Source organism: Sphaerodactylus townsendi, linkage group LG17 (genome assembly GCF_021028975.2).
Source record: "Sphaerodactylus townsendi isolate TG3544 linkage group LG17, MPM_Stown_v2.3, whole genome shotgun sequence".
Taxonomy (NCBI): Eukaryota; Metazoa; Chordata; class Lepidosauria; order Squamata; family Sphaerodactylidae; genus Sphaerodactylus; species Sphaerodactylus townsendi.
The window spans coordinates 17,176,747-17,201,173 of NC_059441.1; the positions used below are offsets into that span (position 1 = coordinate 17,176,747).

The 24,427-nt window shown below is 64.1% G+C and overlaps 1 protein-coding gene across 2 annotated transcripts in view; it reads right to left on the bottom strand.

The window, feature by feature from the left end:
- Positions 1-12,582: 12,582 nt before the first annotated feature.
- SHC4 (SHC adaptor protein 4) overlaps positions 12,583-24,427 on the bottom strand; it is a 38,513-nt gene continuing 26,668 nt past the window's right edge. For both annotated transcript variants that reach the window (XM_048481955.1, XM_048481954.1), the window contains 3 exons: positions 18,350-18,413; positions 16,927-17,046; positions 12,583-12,959 (listed from right to left, as the gene is read on the bottom strand). In XM_048481955.1, coding sequence (XP_048337912.1) covers positions 12,894-12,959; positions 16,927-17,046; positions 18,350-18,413 — 250 coding nt within the window. In that variant the 3' untranslated portion in view covers positions 12,583-12,893. The remainder of the gene's footprint in view (positions 12,960-16,926; positions 17,047-18,349; positions 18,414-24,427) is intronic.

Consider the following 24,427-nt stretch of genomic DNA (forward strand, 5'->3'; position numbering starts at 1 on the left):
GGGGGGGGGGTGGGGGGGGGGGGGGGTGGGGGGGGGGGGGGGTGGGGGGGGGGGGGGGTGGGGGGGGGGGGGGGTGGGGGGGGGGGGGGGTGGGGGGGGGGGGGGGTGGGGGGGGGGGGGGGTGGGGGGGGGGGGGGGTGGGGGGGGGGGGGGGTGGGGGGGGGGGGGGGTGGGGGGGGGGGGGGGTGGGGGGGGGGGGGGGTGGGGGGGGGGGGGGGTGGGGGGGGGGGGGGGTGGGGGGGGGGGGGGGTGGGGGGGGGGGGGGGTGGGGGGGGGGGGGGGTGGGGGGGGGGGGGGGTGGGGGGGGGGGGGGGTGGGGGGGGGGGGGGGTGGGGGGGGGGGGGGGTGGGGGGGGGGGGGGGTGGGGGGGGGGGGGGGTGGGGGGGGGGGGGGGTGGGGGGGGGGGGGGGTGGGGGGGGGGGGGGGTGGGGGGGGGGGGGGGTGGGGGGGGGGGGGGGTGGGGGGGGGGGGGGGTGGGGGGGGGGGGGGGTGGGGGGGGGGGGGGGTGGGGGGGGGGGGGGGTGGGGGGGGGGGGGGGTGGGGGGGGGGGGGGGTGGGGGGGGGGGGGGGTGGGGGGGGGGGGGGGTGGGGGGGGGGGGGGGTGGGGGGGGGGGGGGGTGGGGGGGGGGGGGGGTGGGGGGGGGGGGGGGTGGGGGGGGGGGGGGGTGGGGGGGGGGGGGGGTGGGGGGGGGGGGGGGTGGGGGGGGGGGGGGGTGGGGGGGGGGGGGGGTGGGGGGGGGGGGGGGTGGGGGGGGGGGGGGGTGGGGGGGGGGGGGGGTGGGGGGGGGGGGGGGTGGGGGGGGGGGGGGGTGGGGGGGGGGGGGGGTGGGGGGGGGGGGGGGTGGGGGGGGGGGGGGGTGGGGGGGGGGGGGGGTGGGGGGGGGGGGGGGTGGGGGGGGGGGGGGGTGGGGGGGGGGGGGGGTGGGGGGGGGGGGGGGTGGGGGGGGGGGGGGGTGGGGGGGGGGGGGGGTGGGGGGGGGGGGGGGTGGGGGGGGGGGGGGGTGGGGGGGGGGGGGGGTGGGGGGGGGGGGGGGTGGGGGGGGGGGGGGGTGGGGGGGGGGGGGGGTGGGGGGGGGGGGGGGTGGGGGGGGGGGGGGGTGGGGGGGGGGGGGGGTGGGGGGGGGGGGGGGTGGGGGGGGGGGGGGGTGGGGGGGGGGGGGGGTGGGGGGGGGGGGGGGTGGGGGGGGGGGGGGGTGGGGGGGGGGGGGGGTGGGGGGGGGGGGGGGTGGGGGGGGGGGGGGGTGGGGGGGGGGGGGGGTGGGGGGGGGGGGGGGTGGGGGGGGGGGGGGGTGGGGGGGGGGGGGGGTGGGGGGGGGGGGGGGTGGGGGGGGGGGGGGGTGGGGGGGGGGGGGGGTGGGGGGGGGGGGGGGTGGGGGGGGGGGGGGGTGGGGGGGGGGGGGGGTGGGGGGGGGGGGGGGTGGGGGGGGGGGGGGGTGGGGGGGGGGGGGGGTGGGGGGGGGGGGGGGTGGGGGGGGGGGGGGGTGGGGGGGGGGGGGGGTGGGGGGGGGGGGGGGTGGGGGGGGGGGGGGGTGGGGGGGGGGGGGGGTGGGGGGGGGGGGGGGTGGGGGGGGGGGGGGGTGGGGGGGGGGGGGGGTGGGGGGGGGGGGGGGTGGGGGGGGGGGGGGGTGGGGGGGGGGGGGGGTGGGGGGGGGGGGGGGTGGGGGGGGGGGGGGGTGGGGGGGGGGGGGGGTGGGGGGGGGGGGGGGTGGGGGGGGGGGGGGGTGGGGGGGGGGGGGGGTGGGGGGGGGGGGGGGTGGGGGGGGGGGGGGGTGGGGGGGGGGGGGGGTGGGGGGGGGGGGGGGTGGGGGGGGGGGGGGGTGGGGGGGGGGGGGGGTGGGGGGGGGGGGGGGTGGGGGGGGGGGGGGGTGGGGGGGGGGGGGGGTGGGGGGGGGGGGGGGTGGGGGGGGGGGGGGGTGGGGGGGGGGGGGGGTGGGGGGGGGGGGGGGTGGGGGGGGGGGGGGGTGGGGGGGGGGGGGGGTGGGGGGGGGGGGGGGTGGGGGGGGGGGGGGGTGGGGGGGGGGGGGGGTGGGGGGGGGGGGGGGTGGGGGGGGGGGGGGGTGGGGGGGGGGGGGGGTGGGGGGGGGGGGGGGTGGGGGGGGGGGGGGGTGGGGGGGGGGGGGGGTGGGGGGGGGGGGGGGTGGGGGGGGGGGGGGGTGGGGGGGGGGGGGGGTGGGGGGGGGGGGGGGTGGGGGGGGGGGGGGGTGGGGGGGGGGGGGGGTGGGGGGGGGGGGGGGTGGGGGGGGGGGGGGGTGGGGGGGGGGGGGGGTGGGGGGGGGGGGGGGTGGGGGGGGGGGGGGGTGGGGGGGGGGGGGGGTGGGGGGGGGGGGGGGTGGGGGGGGGGGGGGGTGGGGGGGGGGGGGGGTGGGGGGGGGGGGGGGTGGGGGGGGGGGGGGGTGGGGGGGGGGGGGGGTGGGGGGGGGGGGGGGTGGGGGGGGGGGGGGGTGGGGGGGGGGGGGGGTGGGGGGGGGGGGGGGTGGGGGGGGGGGGGGGTGGGGGGGGGGGGGGGTGGGGGGGGGGGGGGGTGGGGGGGGGGGGGGGTGGGGGGGGGGGGGGGTGGGGGGGGGGGGGGGTGGGGGGGGGGGGGGGTGGGGGGGGGGGGGGGTGGGGGGGGGGGGGGGTGGGGGGGGGGGGGGGTGGGGGGGGGGGGGGGTGGGGGGGGGGGGGGGTGGGGGGGGGGGGGGGTGGGGGGGGGGGGGGGTGGGGGGGGGGGGGGGTGGGGGGGGGGGGGGGTGGGGGGGGGGGGGGGTGGGGGGGGGGGGGGGTGGGGGGGGGGGGGGGTGGGGGGGGGGGGGGGTGGGGGGGGGGGGGGGTGGGGGGGGGGGGGGGTGGGGGGGGGGGGGGGTGGGGGGGGGGGGGGGTGGGGGGGGGGGGGGGTGGGGGGGGGGGGGGGTGGGGGGGGGGGGGGGTGGGGGGGGGGGGGGGTGGGGGGGGGGGGGGGTGGGGGGGGGGGGGGGTGGGGGGGGGGGGGGGTGGGGGGGGGGGGGGGTGGGGGGGGGGGGGGGTGGGGGGGGGGGGGGGTGGGGGGGGGGGGGGGTGGGGGGGGGGGGGGGTGGGGGGGGGGGGGGGTGGGGGGGGGGGGGGGTGGGGGGGGGGGGGGGTGGGGGGGGGGGGGGGTGGGGGGGGGGGGGGGTGGGGGGGGGGGGGGGTGGGGGGGGGGGGGGGTGGGGGGGGGGGGGGGTGGGGGGGGGGGGGGGTGGGGGGGGGGGGGGGTGGGGGGGGGGGGGGGTGGGGGGGGGGGGGGGTGGGGGGGGGGGGGGGTGGGGGGGGGGGGGGGTGGGGGGGGGGGGGGGTGGGGGGGGGGGGGGGTGGGGGGGGGGGGGGGTGGGGGGGGGGGGGGGTGGGGGGGGGGGGGGGTGGGGGGGGGGGGGGGTGGGGGGGGGGGGGGGTGGGGGGGGGGGGGGGTGGGGGGGGGGGGGGGTGGGGGGGGGGGGGGGTGGGGGGGGGGGGGGGTGGGGGGGGGGGGGGGTGGGGGGGGGGGGGGGTGGGGGGGGGGGGGGGTGGGGGGGGGGGGGGGTGGGGGGGGGGGGGGGTGGGGGGGGGGGGGGGTGGGGGGGGGGGGGGGTGGGGGGGGGGGGGGGTGGGGGGGGGGGGGGGTGGGGGGGGGGGGGGGTGGGGGGGGGGGGGGGTGGGGGGGGGGGGGGGTGGGGGGGGGGGGGGGTGGGGGGGGGGGGGGGTGGGGGGGGGGGGGGGTGGGGGGGGGGGGGGGTGGGGGGGGGGGGGGGTGGGGGGGGGGGGGGGTGGGGGGGGGGGGGGGTGGGGGGGGGGGGGGGTGGGGGGGGGGGGGGGTGGGGGGGGGGGGGGGTGGGGGGGGGGGGGGGTGGGGGGGGGGGGGGGTGGGGGGGGGGGGGGGTGGGGGGGGGGGGGGGTGGGGGGGGGGGGGGGTGGGGGGGGGGGGGGGTGGGGGGGGGGGGGGGTGGGGGGGGGGGGGGGTGGGGGGGGGGGGGGGTGGGGGGGGGGGGGGGTGGGGGGGGGGGGGGGTGGGGGGGGGGGGGGGTGGGGGGGGGGGGGGGTGGGGGGGGGGGGGGGTGGGGGGGGGGGGGGGTGGGGGGGGGGGGGGGTGGGGGGGGGGGGGGGTGGGGGGGGGGGGGGGTGGGGGGGGGGGGGGGTGGGGGGGGGGGGGGGTGGGGGGGGGGGGGGGTGGGGGGGGGGGGGGGTGGGGGGGGGGGGGGGTGGGGGGGGGGGGGGGTGGGGGGGGGGGGGGGTGGGGGGGGGGGGGGGTGGGGGGGGGGGGGGGTGGGGGGGGGGGGGGGTGGGGGGGGGGGGGGGTGGGGGGGGGGGGGGGTGGGGGGGGGGGGGGGTGGGGGGGGGGGGGGGTGGGGGGGGGGGGGGGTGGGGGGGGGGGGGGGTGGGGGGGGGGGGGGGTGGGGGGGGGGGGGGGTGGGGGGGGGGGGGGGTGGGGGGGGGGGGGGGTGGGGGGGGGGGGGGGTGGGGGGGGGGGGGGGTGGGGGGGGGGGGGGGTGGGGGGGGGGGGGGGTGGGGGGGGGGGGGGGTGGGGGGGGGGGGGGGTGGGGGGGGGGGGGGGTGGGGGGGGGGGGGGGTGGGGGGGGGGGGGGGTGGGGGGGGGGGGGGGTGGGGGGGGGGGGGGGTGGGGGGGGGGGGGGGTGGGGGGGGGGGGGGGTGGGGGGGGGGGGGGGTGGGGGGGGGGGGGGGTGGGGGGGGGGGGGGGTGGGGGGGGGGGGGGGTGGGGGGGGGGGGGGGTGGGGGGGGGGGGGGGTGGGGGGGGGGGGGGGTGGGGGGGGGGGGGGGTGGGGGGGGGGGGGGGTGGGGGGGGGGGGGGGTGGGGGGGGGGGGGGGTGGGGGGGGGGGGGGGTGGGGGGGGGGGGGGGTGGGGGGGGGGGGGGGTGGGGGGGGGGGGGGGTGGGGGGGGGGGGGGGTGGGGGGGGGGGGGGGTGGGGGGGGGGGGGGGTGGGGGGGGGGGGGGGTGGGGGGGGGGGGGGGTGGGGGGGGGGGGGGGTGGGGGGGGGGGGGGGTGGGGGGGGGGGGGGGTGGGGGGGGGGGGGGGTGGGGGGGGGGGGGGGTGGGGGGGGGGGGGGGTGGGGGGGGGGGGGGGTGGGGGGGGGGGGGGGTGGGGGGGGGGGGGGGTGGGGGGGGGGGGGGGTGGGGGGGGGGGGGGGTGGGGGGGGGGGGGGGTGGGGGGGGGGGGGGGTGGGGGGGGGGGGGGGTGGGGGGGGGGGGGGGTGGGGGGGGGGGGGGGTGGGGGGGGGGGGGGGTGGGGGGGGGGGGGGGTGGGGGGGGGGGGGGGTGGGGGGGGGGGGGGGTGGGGGGGGGGGGGGGTGGGGGGGGGGGGGGGTGGGGGGGGGGGGGGGTGGGGGGGGGGGGGGGTGGGGGGGGGGGGGGGTGGGGGGGGGGGGGGGTGGGGGGGGGGGGGGGTGGGGGGGGGGGGGGGTGGGGGGGGGGGGGGGTGGGGGGGGGGGGGGGTGGGGGGGGGGGGGGGTGGGGGGGGGGGGGGGTGGGGGGGGGGGGGGGTGGGGGGGGGGGGGGGTGGGGGGGGGGGGGGGTGGGGGGGGGGGGGGGTGGGGGGGGGGGGGGGTGGGGGGGGGGGGGGGTGGGGGGGGGGGGGGGTGGGGGGGGGGGGGGGTGGGGGGGGGGGGGGGTGGGGGGGGGGGGGGGTGGGGGGGGGGGGGGGTGGGGGGGGGGGGGGGTGGGGGGGGGGGGGGGTGGGGGGGGGGGGGGGTGGGGGGGGGGGGGGGTGGGGGGGGGGGGGGGTGGGGGGGGGGGGGGGTGGGGGGGGGGGGGGGTGGGGGGGGGGGGGGGTGGGGGGGGGGGGGGGTGGGGGGGGGGGGGGGTGGGGGGGGGGGGGGGTGGGGGGGGGGGGGGGTGGGGGGGGGGGGGGGTGGGGGGGGGGGGGGGTGGGGGGGGGGGGGGGTGGGGGGGGGGGGGGGTGGGGGGGGGGGGGGGTGGGGGGGGGGGGGGGTGGGGGGGGGGGGGGGTGGGGGGGGGGGGGGGTGGGGGGGGGGGGGGGTGGGGGGGGGGGGGGGTGGGGGGGGGGGGGGGTGGGGGGGGGGGGGGGTGGGGGGGGGGGGGGGTGGGGGGGGGGGGGGGTGGGGGGGGGGGGGGGTGGGGGGGGGGGGGGGTGGGGGGGGGGGGGGGTGGGGGGGGGGGGGGGTGGGGGGGGGGGGGGGTGGGGGGGGGGGGGGGTGGGGGGGGGGGGGGGTGGGGGGGGGGGGGGGTGGGGGGGGGGGGGGGTGGGGGGGGGGGGGGGTGGGGGGGGGGGGGGGTGGGGGGGGGGGGGGGTGGGGGGGGGGGGGGGTGGGGGGGGGGGGGGGTGGGGGGGGGGGGGGGTGGGGGGGGGGGGGGGTGGGGGGGGGGGGGGGTGGGGGGGGGGGGGGGTGGGGGGGGGGGGGGGTGGGGGGGGGGGGGGGTGGGGGGGGGGGGGGGTGGGGGGGGGGGGGGGTGGGGGGGGGGGGGGGTGGGGGGGGGGGGGGGTGGGGGGGGGGGGGGGTGGGGGGGGGGGGGGGTGGGGGGGGGGGGGGGTGGGGGGGGGGGGGGGTGGGGGGGGGGGGGGGTGGGGGGGGGGGGGGGTGGGGGGGGGGGGGGGTGGGGGGGGGGGGGGGTGGGGGGGGGGGGGGGTGGGGGGGGGGGGGGGTGGGGGGGGGGGGGGGTGGGGGGGGGGGGGGGTGGGGGGGGGGGGGGGTGGGGGGGGGGGGGGGTGGGGGGGGGGGGGGGTGGGGGGGGGGGGGGGTGGGGGGGGGGGGGGGTGGGGGGGGGGGGGGGTGGGGGGGGGGGGGGGTGGGGGGGGGGGGGGGTGGGGGGGGGGGGGGGTGGGGGGGGGGGGGGGTGGGGGGGGGGGGGGGTGGGGGGGGGGGGGGGTGGGGGGGGGGGGGGGTGGGGGGGGGGGGGGGTGGGGGGGGGGGGGGGTGGGGGGGGGGGGGGGTGGGGGGGGGGGGGGGTGGGGGGGGGGGGGGGTGGGGGGGGGGGGGGGTGGGGGGGGGGGGGGGTGGGGGGGGGGGGGGGTGGGGGGGGGGGGGGGTGGGGGGGGGGGGGGGTGGGGGGGGGGGGGGGTGGGGGGGGGGGGGGGTGGGGGGGGGGGGGGGTGGGGGGGGGGGGGGGTGGGGGGGGGGGGGGGTGGGGGGGGGGGGGGGTGGGGGGGGGGGGGGGTGGGGGGGGGGGGGGGTGGGGGGGGGGGGGGGTGGGGGGGGGGGGGGGTGGGGGGGGGGGGGGGTGGGGGGGGGGGGGGGTGGGGGGGGGGGGGGGTGGGGGGGGGGGGGGGTGGGGGGGGGGGGGGGTGGGGGGGGGGGGGGGTGGGGGGGGGGGGGGGTGGGGGGGGGGGGGGGTGGGGGGGGGGGGGGGTGGGGGGGGGGGGGGGTGGGGGGGGGGGGGGGTGGGGGGGGGGGGGGGTGGGGGGGGGGGGGGGTGGGGGGGGGGGGGGGTGGGGGGGGGGGGGGGTGGGGGGGGGGGGGGGTGGGGGGGGGGGGGGGTGGGGGGGGGGGGGGGTGGGGGGGGGGGGGGGTGGGGGGGGGGGGGGGTGGGGGGGGGGGGGGGTGGGGGGGGGGGGGGGTGGGGGGGGGGGGGGGTGGGGGGGGGGGGGGGTGGGGGGGGGGGGGGGTGGGGGGGGGGGGGGGTGGGGGGGGGGGGGGGTGGGGGGGGGGGGGGGTGGGGGGGGGGGGGGGTGGGGGGGGGGGGGGGTGGGGGGGGGGGGGGGTGGGGGGGGGGGGGGGTGGGGGGGGGGGGGGGTGGGGGGGGGGGGGGGTGGGGGGGGGGGGGGGTGGGGGGGGGGGGGGGTGGGGGGGGGGGGGGGTGGGGGGGGGGGGGGGTGGGGGGGGGGGGGGGTGGGGGGGGGGGGGGGTGGGGGGGGGGGGGGGTGGGGGGGGGGGGGGGTGGGGGGGGGGGGGGGTGGGGGGGGGGGGGGGTGGGGGGGGGGGGGGGTGGGGGGGGGGGGGGGTGGGGGGGGGGGGGGGTGGGGGGGGGGGGGGGTGGGGGGGGGGGGGGGTGGGGGGGGGGGGGGGTGGGGGGGGGGGGGGGTGGGGGGGGGGGGGGGTGGGGGGGGGGGGGGGTGGGGGGGGGGGGGGGTGGGGGGGGGGGGGGGTGGGGGGGGGGGGGGGTGGGGGGGGGGGGGGGTGGGGGGGGGGGGGGGTGGGGGGGGGGGGGGGTGGGGGGGGGGGGGGGTGGGGGGGGGGGGGGGTGGGGGGGGGGGGGGGTGGGGGGGGGGGGGGGTGGGGGGGGGGGGGGGTGGGGGGGGGGGGGGGTGGGGGGGGGGGGGGGTGGGGGGGGGGGGGGGTGGGGGGGGGGGGGGGTGGGGGGGGGGGGGGGTGGGGGGGGGGGGGGGTGGGGGGGGGGGGGGGTGGGGGGGGGGGGGGGTGGGGGGGGGGGGGGGTGGGGGGGGGGGGGGGTGGGGGGGGGGGGGGGTGGGGGGGGGGGGGGGTGGGGGGGGGGGGGGGTGGGGGGGGGGGGGGGTGGGGGGGGGGGGGGGTGGGGGGGGGGGGGGGTGGGGGGGGGGGGGGGTGGGGGGGGGGGGGGGTGGGGGGGGGGGGGGGTGGGGGGGGGGGGGGGTGGGGGGGGGGGGGGGTGGGGGGGGGGGGGGGTGGGGGGGGGGGGGGGTGGGGGGGGGGGGGGGTGGGGGGGGGGGGGGGTGGGGGGGGGGGGGGGTGGGGGGGGGGGGGGGTGGGGGGGGGGGGGGGTGGGGGGGGGGGGGGGTGGGGGGGGGGGGGGGTGGGGGGGGGGGGGGGTGGGGGGGGGGGGGGGTGGGGGGGGGGGGGGGTGGGGGGGGGGGGGGGTGGGGGGGGGGGGGGGTGGGGGGGGGGGGGGGTGGGGGGGGGGGGGGGTGGGGGGGGGGGGGGGTGGGGGGGGGGGGGGGTGGGGGGGGGGGGGGGTGGGGGGGGGGGGGGGTGGGGGGGGGGGGGGGTGGGGGGGGGGGGGGGTGGGGGGGGGGGGGGGTGGGGGGGGGGGGGGGTGGGGGGGGGGGGGGGTGGGGGGGGGGGGGGGTGGGGGGGGGGGGGGGTGGGGGGGGGGGGGGGTGGGGGGGGGGGGGGGTGGGGGGGGGGGGGGGTGGGGGGGGGGGGGGGTGGGGGGGGGGGGGGGTGGGGGGGGGGGGGGGTGGGGGGGGGGGGGGGTGGGGGGGGGGGGGGGTGGGGGGGGGGGGGGGTGGGGGGGGGGGGGGGTGGGGGGGGGGGGGGGTGGGGGGGGGGGGGGGTGGGGGGGGGGGGGGGTGGGGGGGGGGGGGGGTGGGGGGGGGGGGGGGTGGGGGGGGGGGGGGGTGGGGGGGGGGGGGGGTGGGGGGGGGGGGGGGTGGGGGGGGGGGGGGGTGGGGGGGGGGGGGGGTGGGGGGGGGGGGGGGTGGGGGGGGGGGGGGGTGGGGGGGGGGGGGGGTGGGGGGGGGGGGGGGTGGGGGGGGGGGGGGGTGGGGGGGGGGGGGGGTGGGGGGGGGGGGGGGTGGGGGGGGGGGGGGGTGGGGGGGGGGGGGGGTGGGGGGGGGGGGGGGTGGGGGGGGGGGGGGGTGGGGGGGGGGGGGGGTGGGGGGGGGGGGGGGTGGGGGGGGGGGGGGGTGGGGGGGGGGGGGGGTGGGGGGGGGGGGGGGTGGGGGGGGGGGGGGGTGGGGGGGGGGGGGGGTGGGGGGGGGGGGGGGTGGGGGGGGGGGGGGGTGGGGGGGGGGGGGGGTGGGGGGGGGGGGGGGTGGGGGGGGGGGGGGGTGGGGGGGGGGGGGGGTGGGGGGGGGGGGGGGTGGGGGGGGGGGGGGGTGGGGGGGGGGGGGGGTGGGGGGGGGGGGGGGTGGGGGGGGGGGGGGGTGGGGGGGGGGGGGGGTGGGGGGGGGGGGGGGTGGGGGGGGGGGGGAGAGCCGCAGGTTCCCTACCCCTGTTCTAATGCCACGGGCATACTGGGTGCGTGGCTGGGGAGGAGCCAACATTCCTTGGCTTCCCCCAGCCTTTGCTGCCTTACACCAGTGGCCAGGGTTTCCAACTTAAGCCACCAAAAAGGTGGAGTAAGTTTATTGAGCCCAATGGGGGCTTCTTGGCAACAGGCAGGCTTTCTTGCTTTGAAAGCGTCCCCATGCTGCTGGGAAGTCTCTATGGCAGGGGTCTGCAACCTGCGGCTCTCCAGATGTTCTCCAGGGGACTACAATTCCCATCAGCCCCTGCCACCATGGCCAATTGACCATGGTGGCAGGGACTGATGGGAATTGTAGTCCACGGACATCTGGAGAGCCGCAGGTTGCAGACCCCTGTTCTATGGTTATGGCAGTGTGCCATGGCCATAGCATCATGGCCGGCCGCCTGACCCTTTGGATGGGGGCTGCCTGAAGTGTGTAATTCTGCCTAGGATACAGGGGCGTAACGAGGCAAACTGTAGCCCTGGGCAAAACCTGAGTTGGATCCCCACCCCCCACCCCATGGTCGGCCACTTCACCATGACCAAATTTTTTTTGCACCAGGACATTGGTGCCTGCAGGGGGTGCATTTTTAGACACATCAGTACTAAAATTTCAGCGTATCATCAGGAGACTGTCCTTATGCTACCCCCCAAGTTTGGTGAGGTTTGGTTCAAGGAGTCCAAAGTTATGGACTCCCAAATGGGGTGCCCCATCCCCCATTGTTTCCAATGGGAGCTAATAGGAGATGGGGGCTACACCTTTGAGGGTCCATAACTTTGCCCCCCCTGAATCAAACTGCATCAAACCTGGGGGGTATCACTAGGGCAGTCTCCTGATGAGACCCTGAAAGTTTTGAGACTGTGCCTTCAGAAATGTGCCCCCCCCCCAGCTTGCAACCCCCATTGACAGCAATGCAGAAAACTCAATGCAGAAGAAAGATTCTTGGGCAAAATTCGGCCAAAAATGGAAAACCACTAAAATACCCAAAAATGAACCCAGCATTTTGATGCCCCCCACAAGGTGGTGCCCTGGGCAGCTGCCCACCTTGCCCAATGGGCATTACACCAGTGCTAGGATAGCACTGTAAGTAACAGTGAAAGCAATAGCAACAAGCACTATGTCCCCAATAGAGGACAGTGCCTTCAATGCAGTACGTCCATAAATGCAACAAATAAAACATTTTGCATTCCAGAAAAGTTCAGCAAACATTCCCTCAACAGATAACACGGGCGGCTTCAAGGGAAAGAAATGCAGAATTTGTTTTTATTTGTTTAAAACACCGTTACACCGCCTTTCTACCCAAGGAAGGGTCCCCTGGGCGGCGAACAATTAAAATAATTAAAGAACGTATCTAGGGATACTGGTGATAAAAAACCATTTAAAAACACACACGCAAATGTAATCCCCATGCTCAGAATGGGTTGATCCAGAAAGGGGTGGAGACCCAAAGCAGGAGTGGGCTGCAGAGCTCATGTAGTTTGGAGGAGACAAGGCTACCAGACTCGGACCTTGGTTGTATAAGCCCTTGACACCTTGTTAAGGTAAATTTTTATTTTTTGCTATGTTGTAAATGTTGGAGTTTATTGTTTCAGGATTTCTTTTTGTGGTTGTAATGGGTGAGAGTTCTCCTGGAAACCTTCATCATGTTGAATCCTGTTCATCAAGCCCTTGGAGTCTTCAGGAGCCAACCCACTTGCAAAGAAGAACTGGACTTAGCAGTATCAGTAGACTGTAAATATAAGGACTTGAAAATGCAACCTGAACAGGACCTTGAAATGTGATGTTAAATGTTGATGTTATATGTTAAGAAAGTTTTGTTTTTAAAAACTTGTTGTTGCAAACTCATTCCACGTTCTGCCCCACAGAACCCACAAGCTGAGGTTACGCAAACACACCAAAACAGGGAGGAGGGTTAGTGATGAAACGCTGGTAACAGTTTTAAACAGAAGCCCTCCCAGCTCTGTGTTTTTACTGCTCTCACAAAGACCTCCCATCTTCAAAGCACAGGTGGAGGGCACAATTAATATCCAGATGGCTGGTGCCGAGCTCCCACGCAAGCCATACGGAAGAGGGTTGCGTAGCAGCGGGGCTCAGCGAACTGCCTTGTATGGTATACTTTTTCCAGTGCAATAAGTAAAAAAGCCTTTTGCATTCTAGAAAGGTTAAACAAACCCTTGTCAAATGCAATTTACTGTATACTATAAAACGTTCGGTCCTTAACCTTTTGCTACCTGGGTACTATAGGCCAAAAGTGGTGCGATATAAGGATGCTCCCATAACCCAACTTAATTTTAGCTCTCTTCAGTACAAGAGGATTATAGCTATAGGACTCCTCTGAGCGTTGGCTACCATGGCAGCCATTTTACAACTAGACAAAATTAAAGATGAATGAATATCTTTTAACGGACACTGTGGCTTTCAGTGAGTCAGGAGAGCTTTCTAGCTTTAAAAAAGGGACATTGGTAGAGCACCTGGGTTCCATTCCTGGCATATCCAGTTTTTTAAAAATGTGGCAGTATGGTGTAGTGGTTAAGACCGATGGCCTCTAATCTGGAGAACCGGGTTTGATTCCCCACTCCTCCACCTGAGCGGCAGACTTCTATCTGGTGAACTGATTTGATTCCGCAATCCTATGTATGAAGCCTGTTGAGTGTCTTTGGCTAGTCACAGCTCTCTCAGAACTCTTTCAGTCCCACCTGCCTCACAAGGTGTCTGTTGTGGGGAGAGGAAGGGAAAGGAGTTTATAAGCCATTTTGAGACTTTTATGGTTGAGAAAATCAGAGTATCAATCCAAACTCTTCTTCTCTGCCTGAGATTCTGAAAGGCTGCTGCGTCTGAATTAGCAATAGTGACCTTGAGGAAATAAGTATAAGTATAAGGCAATTTCATGTGGTGTTTTGGAGAGTTTTTTGACTGAAGATGCCAGGGACCACACTAAGCAACTTGCACAAACCAAACACATGTGCCCTCTTCCAGTGCACTCCTTCATTCAGGGACACTCAGGAATACAGAAAGCAAGCTAGCTTGGAAATGCGGTCTTCAGTGAAGCAATATCATTTAGTGAGCCTGTTTAGACAGAACACATTCTTTATGTACTTACAGGATCTCCCCCAGAGGCGAAAGAAATGGACTGCATGTGGTGGTTTGCGATAATCTGAAAATCAATAAAAGGGAAAAAAAGATTATGCCCATGTGCTACTTCGTGTAGAAATTACCGCTTTGGAGAATCATTGAATCACAGAGTTGGAAGAGACCACCAGGGCCATCAAGCCCAACCCCCTGCCATGCAGGAACGCACAATGAAAGCACTCCTGACAGATGGCCATCCAGCCTCTGTTTAAAAACCTCCAAAGAAGGAGACTCCACCACTCTCTGAGGTAGTGCATTCTACTATCGAACAGCCCTGACAGTCAGCAATTTCTTCCTAACGTTCAGGTGAAATCTGTTTTCCTGCACCTTGAAACCATCCCTCCTTGTCCTAGTCTCTGGAGCTGCAAAAAAAAAAGCTTGCTCCCTCTTCGACATGGCATCCCTTCAGATATTTAAACATAGCTATCATGTCCCCCCTTAACCTTTCGTTCCTATCATCCGCGTCGTCTACGTCGTAACTTACCTTATAGTGCTCTAGTTCAGTGATGGCAAACCTTTTCGAGACCGAGTGCCCAAATTGCAACCCAAAACCCACTTATTTATTGCAAAGTGCCAACACGACAATTTAACCTGAATAATGAGGTTTTAGTTTAGAAAAAACGGTTGGCTCCGAGGCGTGCGTTACTCAGGAGTAAGCTTGGTGGTAGTCGGTGGCTTTGCTTAGAAGCAATTGTGCAACTCTTCCAACGGGTGAATCACGACCCCAGGAGGGTTTACTCAGAAGCAAGCCCCATTGCCAGCAACTGAGCTTACTCCCAGGTAAAGGATCACGCTTTAGTTGTTCGCATGAAAATCAGTGGGTTTTAACAGGGCTTAACAGGGTTACCCATACTGCTTTCCCAAAACTAGGTCTTAGGTTTAATGCTAATAATCGAGTCCAGCAGCCCAGGCCAGCCTAGATATGTGGGGGGGGGGGGGGCACTCTGTGCGTGCCCACAGAGAGGGCTCTGAGTGCCACCTCTGGCACCCGTGCCATAGGTTTGCCACCACTGCTCTAGTTAGAGCTAAACGCAACTCAACAGAAGAACTTGAATTTAAAAAGGAAGCAAACTTTATTATTAACAATCATTTCAACAGAGGCTATCCCTTACAAGTATTACAAGACGCATGGGATAGGGTTTCCCAAACGGATCGTAAGGTCTTATTACATCCGCATCAGCAACAGCCAAGTACATGGTTGATGTGGTCTTTAAATTACACGGAGTTGAATGCAAAAATAAAGCAAAGCATCTATAAAAACAGGAGGGTGATTGCAGATTTGCCTGGATGTGAGACTCCACCAGTCATTGGATTACGTCGTACATTTAATGTCAGACAGGCGTTAGTACGAGCGGAGCAGTCGCTTAGTCGACCCATTACATTGACCCAAAAGGGACATTTTCCATGTGGTCGTTGCGCCCAATGTGCCTATTCGATGGCCACGCAATCATTGGGGATTCCATGCACCACTATTAATTGGCAATTACAGTTGTACACGAAGTGTGAAACAGCAAATTGCGTTTATGCAATCACTTGTCCATGTTCCAAATTATATATTGGAAAGACACTGCACTCGGTGAAATTACGCATTTCAGAGCACAGAAGCTGCATTTGGTTAGGAAGAGAGGAAGCACCGTTGGTGCAGCATTTTCACGCTAAGAACCATAAAGATGCGGATCTAAAATTCTGCAGGATTCAACAATTTAATCAAATGGCTCCCTATATTAATTTAGACAAACTCATCCTGCAGGCTGAGAATTGTTTCATTTATGAGTTTAGAACTGATGTGTTGGGTTTAAATACAACTTTGGACTATACCTGTCACTTATGAGCACGGAAGGAAATTACCCAGGGGTGGCTAATTAGAAGGTCTATATGACTACTGAATGCCTACAGGGTGGTACCTGAGGTAAGATTCTGTGGGAAGTAACAGCTCAGTAATCAGAGAGTATATAAGTATAATTTGGTGATGCTGAGTGGGATAATATTGTATATTGTAGAAAATACAGGAATGGTAGACCATTTTATTGTGTTTCTTATAGAATACCCATAGGATATCTTCATGAACAGATGTATGAGGTTGAGGCACTGAGGAAGATAACGAAATACGCTATCCATGTACGAGGCATTCTGCCAATACCAACTCATTTTTTTCTGAATGGATTTTTTTCTGAATGGACTATAAATGTTTACCATCGCTTACGTGATTAGGATTTAAACTTGGGTGCTGTATGGTTGTATGGCCATGTTCTAGCAGCATTCTCTCCTGACGTTTCGCCTGAAGATGCATTCTCTCCTGACGATCCTCTGAAGATGCCAGGGACAGATGCAGGCGAAACGTCAGGAGAGAATGCTGCTAGAACAGGGCCATACAGCCCGGAAACCACACAGCACCCAAGTGATTCCAGCCGTGAAAGCCTTCGACAATACAGGATTTAAACTATTGGACTATTGAAGTGCTCAATATAACATGGAGAAGACTTTGAATTACATGGGAGAAGACTTTGAACCTGTATGAATTGGAACTGGTTTCCTGAATATATTGGGTTGTTATTTGAGTTCTTGTCTGAAATGAATGAAATGAATGTTTCTGTTATGTATATAGGTTCTTGTTAAATGACCTGAATAAGAAATTGAGCCTGATTTGCAACATGGTTTTTCTGATACATGTTTATGGACATTGCATTTCTTCTGTTTATGTATTGAACACTGAGCAAAACCATTGGATCGAATCCAGAATCGTATCATTGCATGTGCAAAATCTTCAGTTCGGAGAGCTCTGTCCCTCCCCTCCTCCTGCAGCTCCCCAAAAAGCCCCCTCTGTTCCTGAGGAAGAGTGGATTTTGAGGGGCATTTTAGGGTATTATGGGTTGGGAGGAATCATGTTTCCCTGGCAGAAGTCTCTTGTACCTGCAGAAGCATTAGTCTAGATTGAGAGCCAGCGTGGTGTAGTGGTTAACAGCAGGTGCATTCTAATCTGGAGAACTGGATTGGATTCCCCACTCTATCACTTGAGCTGTTGAGGCTTATCTGGGGAACCAGATTAGCTTGTGCACATGCCAACACATGCTAGCTGGGTGACCTTGGGCTAGTCGCAGTTCTTTGGAGCTCTCTCAACCCCACCTACCTCACAAGGTGTCTGTTGTGGGAAGAGGAAAGGAAAGGAGTTTGTAAGCCCCTTTGAGTCTCCTTACTGGAGAGAAAGGGGGGATATGAATCCAACTCTTCTTCCTCTTCTTCAAATCATATTATATAAACAGAAGTTTTATTATTGGTGTCTCATATTGCCATGAGCCATAGCTAACTCTGAAGCAAATTCCATATTAAAAGTCCACTAGGTATTCTTGTCTAATAACCAAAGTCTTTCGTGCCAGCCATCATTAAGATCATAATTTTCCAGATTTAGAATATTAGTGTTGGTCAGATCAATCCAGTCCATTATCCAGGTTGATGAATTTGCTACATAATACAAATATATATCGGGCAAAGACAAACCTCCCCTTTGTTTCCTGGAAATCATTATTTTATATTTGACATGGGGTTTCCTACCACCCCAGATAAATTTGTTGAAGTCTCTTTTCCATTCTTTAAAAGGTTTTAGATTATCTATGAATGGGATAGATTGAAGTAAATACATCAATTTAGGCAAGATTGCCATTTTGACCAATGCAACTTTACCTAAGATAGATAGGTTAAGATTGGCCCATTTACTCAAATCTTGTTTCAATTTTTTCCATAATTGATCATAGTTATTCCTATAAATATCCACCGGAAGTCCCTCTGAAGTCCCTCTCCACCGGAAGTCCCTCTGAAGCAAAGACCATATTAAAAGTCCACTAGGTATTGCTGAAGTAGATCCCAAAATCATGCTTCTGACAAATGAATTATTTAGGATAAGCTTTCGTCTTCAGCAGATCAACCAGTACTGCCTGGGGAATAACAAAAATGACTTAGAAATACAAGGTATTATTTTAAAACACCAGTCAACCCACCTGTTGGGTTTCAATGTTCATTAGAGTCAGACTGCTTGTTGAGATGGTCAGTTTTATATGAACGCCGGAGAACTGAAGGTTACTTTTACCAAGCACTGGAGACAGAAATTTAGCCGGAGGCTGCGAAGACAAGAGAATGCCTATTCATATTTCATTAGAGACCTAGAAATAAAGGCTTTGGAACTGCATTGCTTGCTTGTTTCACTAAATAAACACACTATCAGAAGCTCTTTCCTGGTTGCCAACCACTACAGAGGAAGCAGAAATGTATGCTGATTAGAGTACCCTAAAAGAGAGGCACTTTCCCTACTAATCTAAACGCAGTGATTGAGATGGTGTGAAGTGATTTCCATCAAGCTGTTACACAACAGACTCCTGGGCTCCTTCCGCACATGCAGAATAATGCACTTTCAAACTGCTTTCAATGCTCTTTGAAACTGTGCGGAATAGCAAAATCCACTTGCAAACAGTTGAGAAAGTGGTATGAAAACGCATTATTCTGCGTGTGCAGAAGGGGCCCTGGAGTGGCATAGCAGGAACAAAAGAGGCACAACCAATGCAGAAAATATCAAGGAGCTTCCAAAGTCAGCAGCAGCTGAGACTCCTTACAGGAGAGAAAGGTGGAATATAAATCCAAACTCTTCTTCTTCTTTAATCCTGTGTGTTTCTGGATTTCTGGAACCAACGTGCAAAGCCCATCAGAAGGGAGCTAGGCCATTCTGCAAAAATTGCCTTCCTTCTCGGCTTTGGTATACACTACGGTCCTCACTGAAGGGCTCTGGATAGACAGGAGATATTCGAAGTCCCTGGAACTTAGAATTTTCCTGGTAGAGAACAAAAAAATGATCATCTGAACAAGCCGAATTTGGCCAAACAAAGAAAATGTATGCCGAAGTTTTTGCAGGGGGCTAGCGGAAGCAGTCTCTGGGCTGATTTTGCATTGGGAGGGTTTCTGCTTTTTAATGCCTGCCGGTCTGTCTGTTGGCCCACAACCAACAGACAGAGTTGTTAAAATAATCAACAGACAGACAATCTCCAAAGGAAACTCTGAGCGTTTCCCCACTTAGCATGAGCCCCCTATGCCGCGTGCTACTCTCAGCGCGCGTCATTTCTGACGCGCGCCCAGGCTTCCCCACGACCCCGTGGCCTGCGCAGGGTCATCAAAAGGCGCCGTTTTGAAGAGCGCCAGGAATGACACGCGCTGAAGGGGCGCGACAGCGGCAGCATCGGGGCGGTTGCATTGTCGCCGCCCCTGTAGTGGGGAGTGCCGGGGGACCCCGCACTACTTGGCTACAGTAGCGCGCAGCAGAAGGTAAGTGGGGAAACGCTCTCTGTAAAATTCTCCCAGTGGTTACCCCTCTTCAGGACAACTGTGAGCCATATACAAAGAAAACCGCAGAGCCACAAAATGGGTAATAGTTACCTTCCGCCTTTTGATGGTCCCGTGTGTTCCAGGTACAGCTTCGCACAGCCGACTTATCGCTTCCCTGAAAAAAAAAAAACAGAACAGGTATCAACATCGACTGGTTGTATTTTCTTCCTTCCAAAATATTTTCCAGCTGGGATGAATTTAATTTCATATTCCCTCCTGAGAAGTCAGGGCAGTGGAGTTGGACGCTGGAGCCCCTTATCCTGGGCAGCTAAGAAGAAGAAGAAGAAGAAGAAGAAGAAGAAGAAGAAGAAGAAGAAGAAGAAGAAGAAGAAGAAGAAGAAGAAGAAGAAGAAGAAGAAGAAGAAGAAGAAGAAGAAGAAGAAGAAGAAGAAGAAGAAGAAGAAGAAGAAGAAGAAGAAGAAGAAGAAGAAGAAGAAGAAGAAGAAGAAGAAAGAGAAGAAGAAGAAAGAGAAGAAGAAAGAGAAGAAGAAGAAAGAGAAGAAGAAAGAGAAGAAGAAGAAAGAGAAGAAGAAGAAGAGGAGGAGGAGGAGGAGTTTGGATTTATATCCCCCCTTTCTCTCCTGCAGGAGACTCAAAGGGGCTTACAATCTCCTTGCCTTTCCCCCCTCACAACAAACACCCTGTGAGGTAGGTGGGGCTGAGAGAGCTCCGAGAAGTTGTGACTAGCCCAAGGTCACGCAGCTGGCGTGTGTGGGAGTGCACAGGCTAATCTGAATTCCCCAGATCAGCCTCCACAGCTCAGGCGGCAGAGCTGGGAATCAAACCCGGTTCCTCCAGATTAGATACACGAGCTCTTAACCTCCTACGCCACTGCTGCTCACATGGATAACCTTAGGCAAGTTGCTATTTATTAATCTAACCTACCTTGCAGAGTAACTGAATAAAACAAGAGTTCAGTGGCACTATAAAACCTTCCAAATTTATTCCAGTGTTAAGCTTTTGTGGGTCAGGGGCCACTTTGTTAGATGCACTGGTGTGTGAATCCTTGAGACCAGTTTATATACACAACCAAAAGGGGTTTGAGGGGTATAAACAAGATCCCATCCAATGCAACCATCACAAACATGGGGCACACAACCTGCTGTGGGTTAGGTCAGCCAAGACGTAAAACTTAATGCAGAATAGGATGATACAGGTGGAAGTTACAGGAGTAAAACTGAAGTAATTAACAGCTGTGGGGATATATGTGCAAGATAGTAAAAGTTACGGTGAATTAGGAATTCCAGGTCTCTATTAAGCCCTGAGGGGGTGGATACTGTCTGGAATTTGCTAATGAATTCTAATGCAGCAATTTCACACTGGATTCTTCCTTTGAAGAACTGCTGAGTGCACAGACGTGTGGATTAATCATTAAGTCGCCTTAAGCAATTATGGGGGTGGGGGGAGAGAATATAACATTAAAAAAAATAAAACTCAATAAGATTTCCTTTCCACCCTCATTTCAATGTACCTCTTCCTCTCTTTTAAAGATCCTCTCTGTGCACAGATGGGTAAAAGAGCAGATGGTTAATAACGTACTGGCAGCACTTAATGGCCCGCATCAAAGACAGACAAATTATTCGCCATATAGCCAAATGACACGCTGCATTTTACCCCCACAACTCAACAAAGAAACCTCTGATATTAGATCAGGCAGAGTCTTTATTTTGGCACGCAACGCAGCTTTTAATTATCCTCATCAAAGTAGTTCAGGGAACAAAACGCGAAGTTAACTTTGCCAAAGGTCACCAACTCTGCGCTGCCTCAGGATCAGTGTATGAATGTTGAAATGTCTCATTCTTGGAATCGGTTTAAGGCATACGTATCTTCTCACTTTATCCCCGTTAAACAACTTTTAAAACTCATAGGAACAATGATAAATACGCAAGGAAACACCAGCAACTGTTTGAAAACAAAAGACACATCTTGGAGAATATCAAAGGGCTAAACAAGCACCATTAAAAATCACAGAAATCCTGGGCAGGTCTACTCGGGCATCAGGCTCATTTTATTCAACAGGGCTTACTCTCAAGAAAGTGTTCATAAGATTGTGTCCGTAACTACAAATGCAGTCTCCTTATGCAATGAAGCAAACCAAAATCCCAACAAATCAAATGTCTTCTTTCCCACAGCAGCCAAGAAGGAGGAGGAGGAGGAAAAGAAGGAGAAAAAGGAGGAGGAGGAGGAGGAGGAGGAGGAGGAGGAGGAGGAGGAGGAGGAGGGGGAGGAGGAGGAGGAGGAGGAGGAGGAGGAGGAGGAGAAGAAGAAGAAGAAGAAGAAGAAGAAGAAGAAGAAGAAGAAGAAGAAGAAGAAGAAGAAGAAGAAGAAGAAGAAGAAGAAGAAGAAGAAGAAGAAGAAGAGGAGGAGTTTGGATTTATACCCCACCTTTCTCTCCTGTAAGGAGACTCAAGGTGGCTTACAAGCTCCTTTCCCTTCCTCTCCCCACAACAGACACCTTGTGAGGTAGTTGGGGCTGAGAGAGTTCCAAAGAACTGTGACTAGCCCAAGGTCACCCAGCAGGAATGTAGGAGTGCGGAACACATGTAGTTCAACAGATAAGCCTCTGCCACTCAGGTGGAGGAGTGGGGAATCAAACTCGTTTCTCCAGATTAGAATCCACCTGCTCTTAACCACGCTGGAAGCCCAAATTCCCTTCAGCAACTAGTATGCAGGGGCATGCATGCTGCCTCTAAATATGGAGGTTCTATTCAGCCATTATGGCAGACCACCTGTGATGCATCTCTCTTCCCCCATGAAAGTGTGTCATCTCCTTTCTAAAAGTCATCTCGTTTAATGGTCATCACACCATCTTGGGCCAGTGAGTTCCATAAGTTTATTGTATGAAGAAGTATCACTTCTCAGTATCCCTCTTTTAAGTACCTTACCCCGTTGACAATCACAGGTATTAAACAGATATAGTTTTCTTCCTTCTGCTCCGATCATTCAATATATAGTGGAACCTCGGTTTTCATTGACTTTGGTTTTCATCGGTTTCGCTTTTCATCGTTTTTTTCAGTGAAAAATTTGTCTCGGTTTTCATTGATTTGCCTCGGTTTTCATCAATTTGCAGTAAGGTGCAGGGGGTTGTGGAGAAAAATCACCCGGACAAAGCTGTTGCAGGCCGTGTCTGCAACTTGTTTAATGACAATGTCTTGCCCCATTTCAGACCAATCTTAGAGGCGTCAGAAACAGACCTCTTTGGACACTTCTGCTAATGCAATTTCTGCTATTTCTGGTGCAACATTGGCCCACTGGCTCTGAAGCTGGTCCGAGTGTTATTGTTTGTTCCTGTTTTCAGCATTAAACACTATGTTTATTCACCCAAATTGTGTTTTTGGTATGTTTTTTGGAGTGCCTAGAACAGATCAATTGGATTTACATTGATTCCTATGGAAAAGTTTGCCTCGGTTTGCCTCGGTTTCGGTTTTCATTGATTCTTTTCGGACGGATTACCGACAAAAACTGAGGTTCTGCTGTAATTGTTGTGTTGCAAATGGAAAGTCTATTTAGGAACAAACATGGCTTGGGAAAACAGTGCTCCGAGTATTGTCGAAGGCTTTCACGGCCGGATTCAACTGGGCTCCGAGTAGTTCAAAACACTGAACTTTGAGGGGGCTTGAACTCTGCGACAAGGTGAGCAAGGCAAAGAACAGAGAACGTTCGGTGACAAACTTTGACCTCCCTTCAGGAGAGAAATCCCACTGGCGTGGTGCTATTTTTCTGCCTGCAAGAATGGGATCGCTTGTTATCAGTTTACTGTCGACATTCATTCTTCCCTGCTCTCCCTCCCAAGGGTCTTGGATGAAGGAGCCCAGTATTCATTTCTTGCCAAATTTCAATCCCCCCACTTTCCCCATCCTACCCTTTTGCTCAGCTTCTCCCTGTGCTTTTCCTCCATAACAAGCCCCCCTGCTTCATCCACTACTGGGCCCCTCTTACATTACTGAATAAAAGTTTTTACGTCTCAATAAAGGCCAATTTAAGTGTCCAGATGCTGGCAAAGCTGCTTTCTCTGATTGTTTATGGGAAGGGAGTTCAGAGTTGAAATGTGGAGTTTTCTCTCTTGCACAGTGTTGGGCTTCTTGCCAGCTTGATTAAAAAAAAAAGTCCAGCTCGGAAAAGTAGTTTGGTTCAGGCTTTTAGAAGTTTGGCTTCAAGTTTCTCCAACTTCTACCTGTAGATCCCTGAATTTTAGGACCTCTTCAAAGCAAGAGATGTTCACAGGTGGTCTGCATCACTTGCTTCTGCATAATGACCCCAGGATCTACAGAAAATGGTGCCCACGGAAAGCACTGAAATTGCACCCCCCAATCTACCAGGTCTCCCCCATTTGGAACCAGCTCTCCAGTGGCCAGGTCTACCCATTACTTTTAATTGCAGGAAACCCACTCTCCAGAAGGCAGAAGTATCAGCTAACCTGGCCTTCAGAAAGGCCAGGTCTACCCAAGACTTTCGCCTACGGCTTTCTGGAGGGCTGGTCTACCCACCATTAAGAAGAATTGATAGACCTGGCCTGTCTTACCCATTATTTGTAATTGTGAGGAGCCATCTCTCTAGCAGAGGTGTCAAACTTGCGGCCCTCCAGATGTTAATGAACTACAATTCCCATCAGTCCCTCCAACATAAGCATTGGCTATACTGGCAAGGGCTGATGGGAATTGTAGTTCATTAACATCTGGAGGGCTGTGAATTTGACACCTGTACTGTAGAGGGCTGATCTACAGGCCAATAAGAATTGGTTGGTGGAGGCCAGATCTACCTGTTACTTTAAATCGCAGGAAGCAGGTTCTCTATAAGGCTGGTCTGCCTGCCATTAATGAGAATTGGTAGACTTGCTACTTAATGGTGGGTAGACCAGCCCTCCGAGTGGCAGCAGCATCCCGGAAACCATAAGTTGTGTAAATGAAAATAAAATATGCAATGGCAACTCCTTTACAAAATTGTGTTCCCAATTTTCTTCCACCAGTAGACTTTTTAGATATATATTTATAGCTTTCATATATTTTATCCTCTTAATTGTGTGTATCTTATCTACCTAATGCTGGTCTATGACCATAATGAAGATTGATAGTACTGGTAGGATGTTTACATAACATAGACAGAGTTTCCTGGCAAGGAATTGCAATTTGTTTGTTTGTAGAGGCAAATCCTGCTTCCTCCGCTTGAGCCCCTGAGAACCATGCTACTATTTTAACTTCACTGAGTTGCTATCTTTTGTTAGCACTTGTATACAGTGGTGCAGTGGTGGGATCCAAAAATTTTAGTAACAGGTTCCCATGGTGGTGGGATTCAAACAGTGGCGTAGTACCAATGGAGCTGGGCGGGGCACAACGGGGGCGTGGCCGGGCATTCCGGGGGCAGGGCATTAATTTCTCTGTGACTGTAAAAAACTCTTACTGTAAAAAAAAGTTCCTAATTTCCAGCTGGTATATTTCTGTCCATAATTTAAACTCATTATAGCAAGTCCTATCGTCTACTGCCAACAGAAACAACTACTTCTCCTCTAATTGACTGCCTGTCAAATACTTAATTCTTTCAAATACTTAATTTTGTTTCTAGAAATCAAAAGAAGGATACTTTCCTTAAACAAGGAACTTTACCATATTTATAAAACATGTTTTTAAAACAGCCCAACAGGGAGAATTATCCCGTTTTCTACCTTCGCTAACCAGCCACATAGGAAACAACAGGACTTTATGATTTTTGGACCTAATGGAATTTCTAACGGAAAAGCAGACCCAATTAGTAACCCCCTCTCGGCACACACAAGTAATTAATAACCCACTCTCGGGAACTGGTGAGAACCTGCTGGATCCCACCTCTGCAGTGGTGGGATTCAAATAATTTAACAACCGGTTCCGGTGGTGGGAATTCAAATAATTTAGCAACTGATTGTTTACAAGCACCATTTTAACAACCGGTTCTGCCGAAGTGGTGCGAACCGGCTGAATCCCACCACTGCTTGCAGGCCAAAATGGATTCTGCTCCTAGGAGACTCCATTCGATAATTCCCAGTGGGTTGAAAGGACATGAAAAACTGTTGGAAGACAACCCAAGGTCTCTTGGATGTCAAGGAACATGCCAAGCCCCTCGGGACTGTTCTCCTCTGGAGAGTCCAGAGAAGAACTT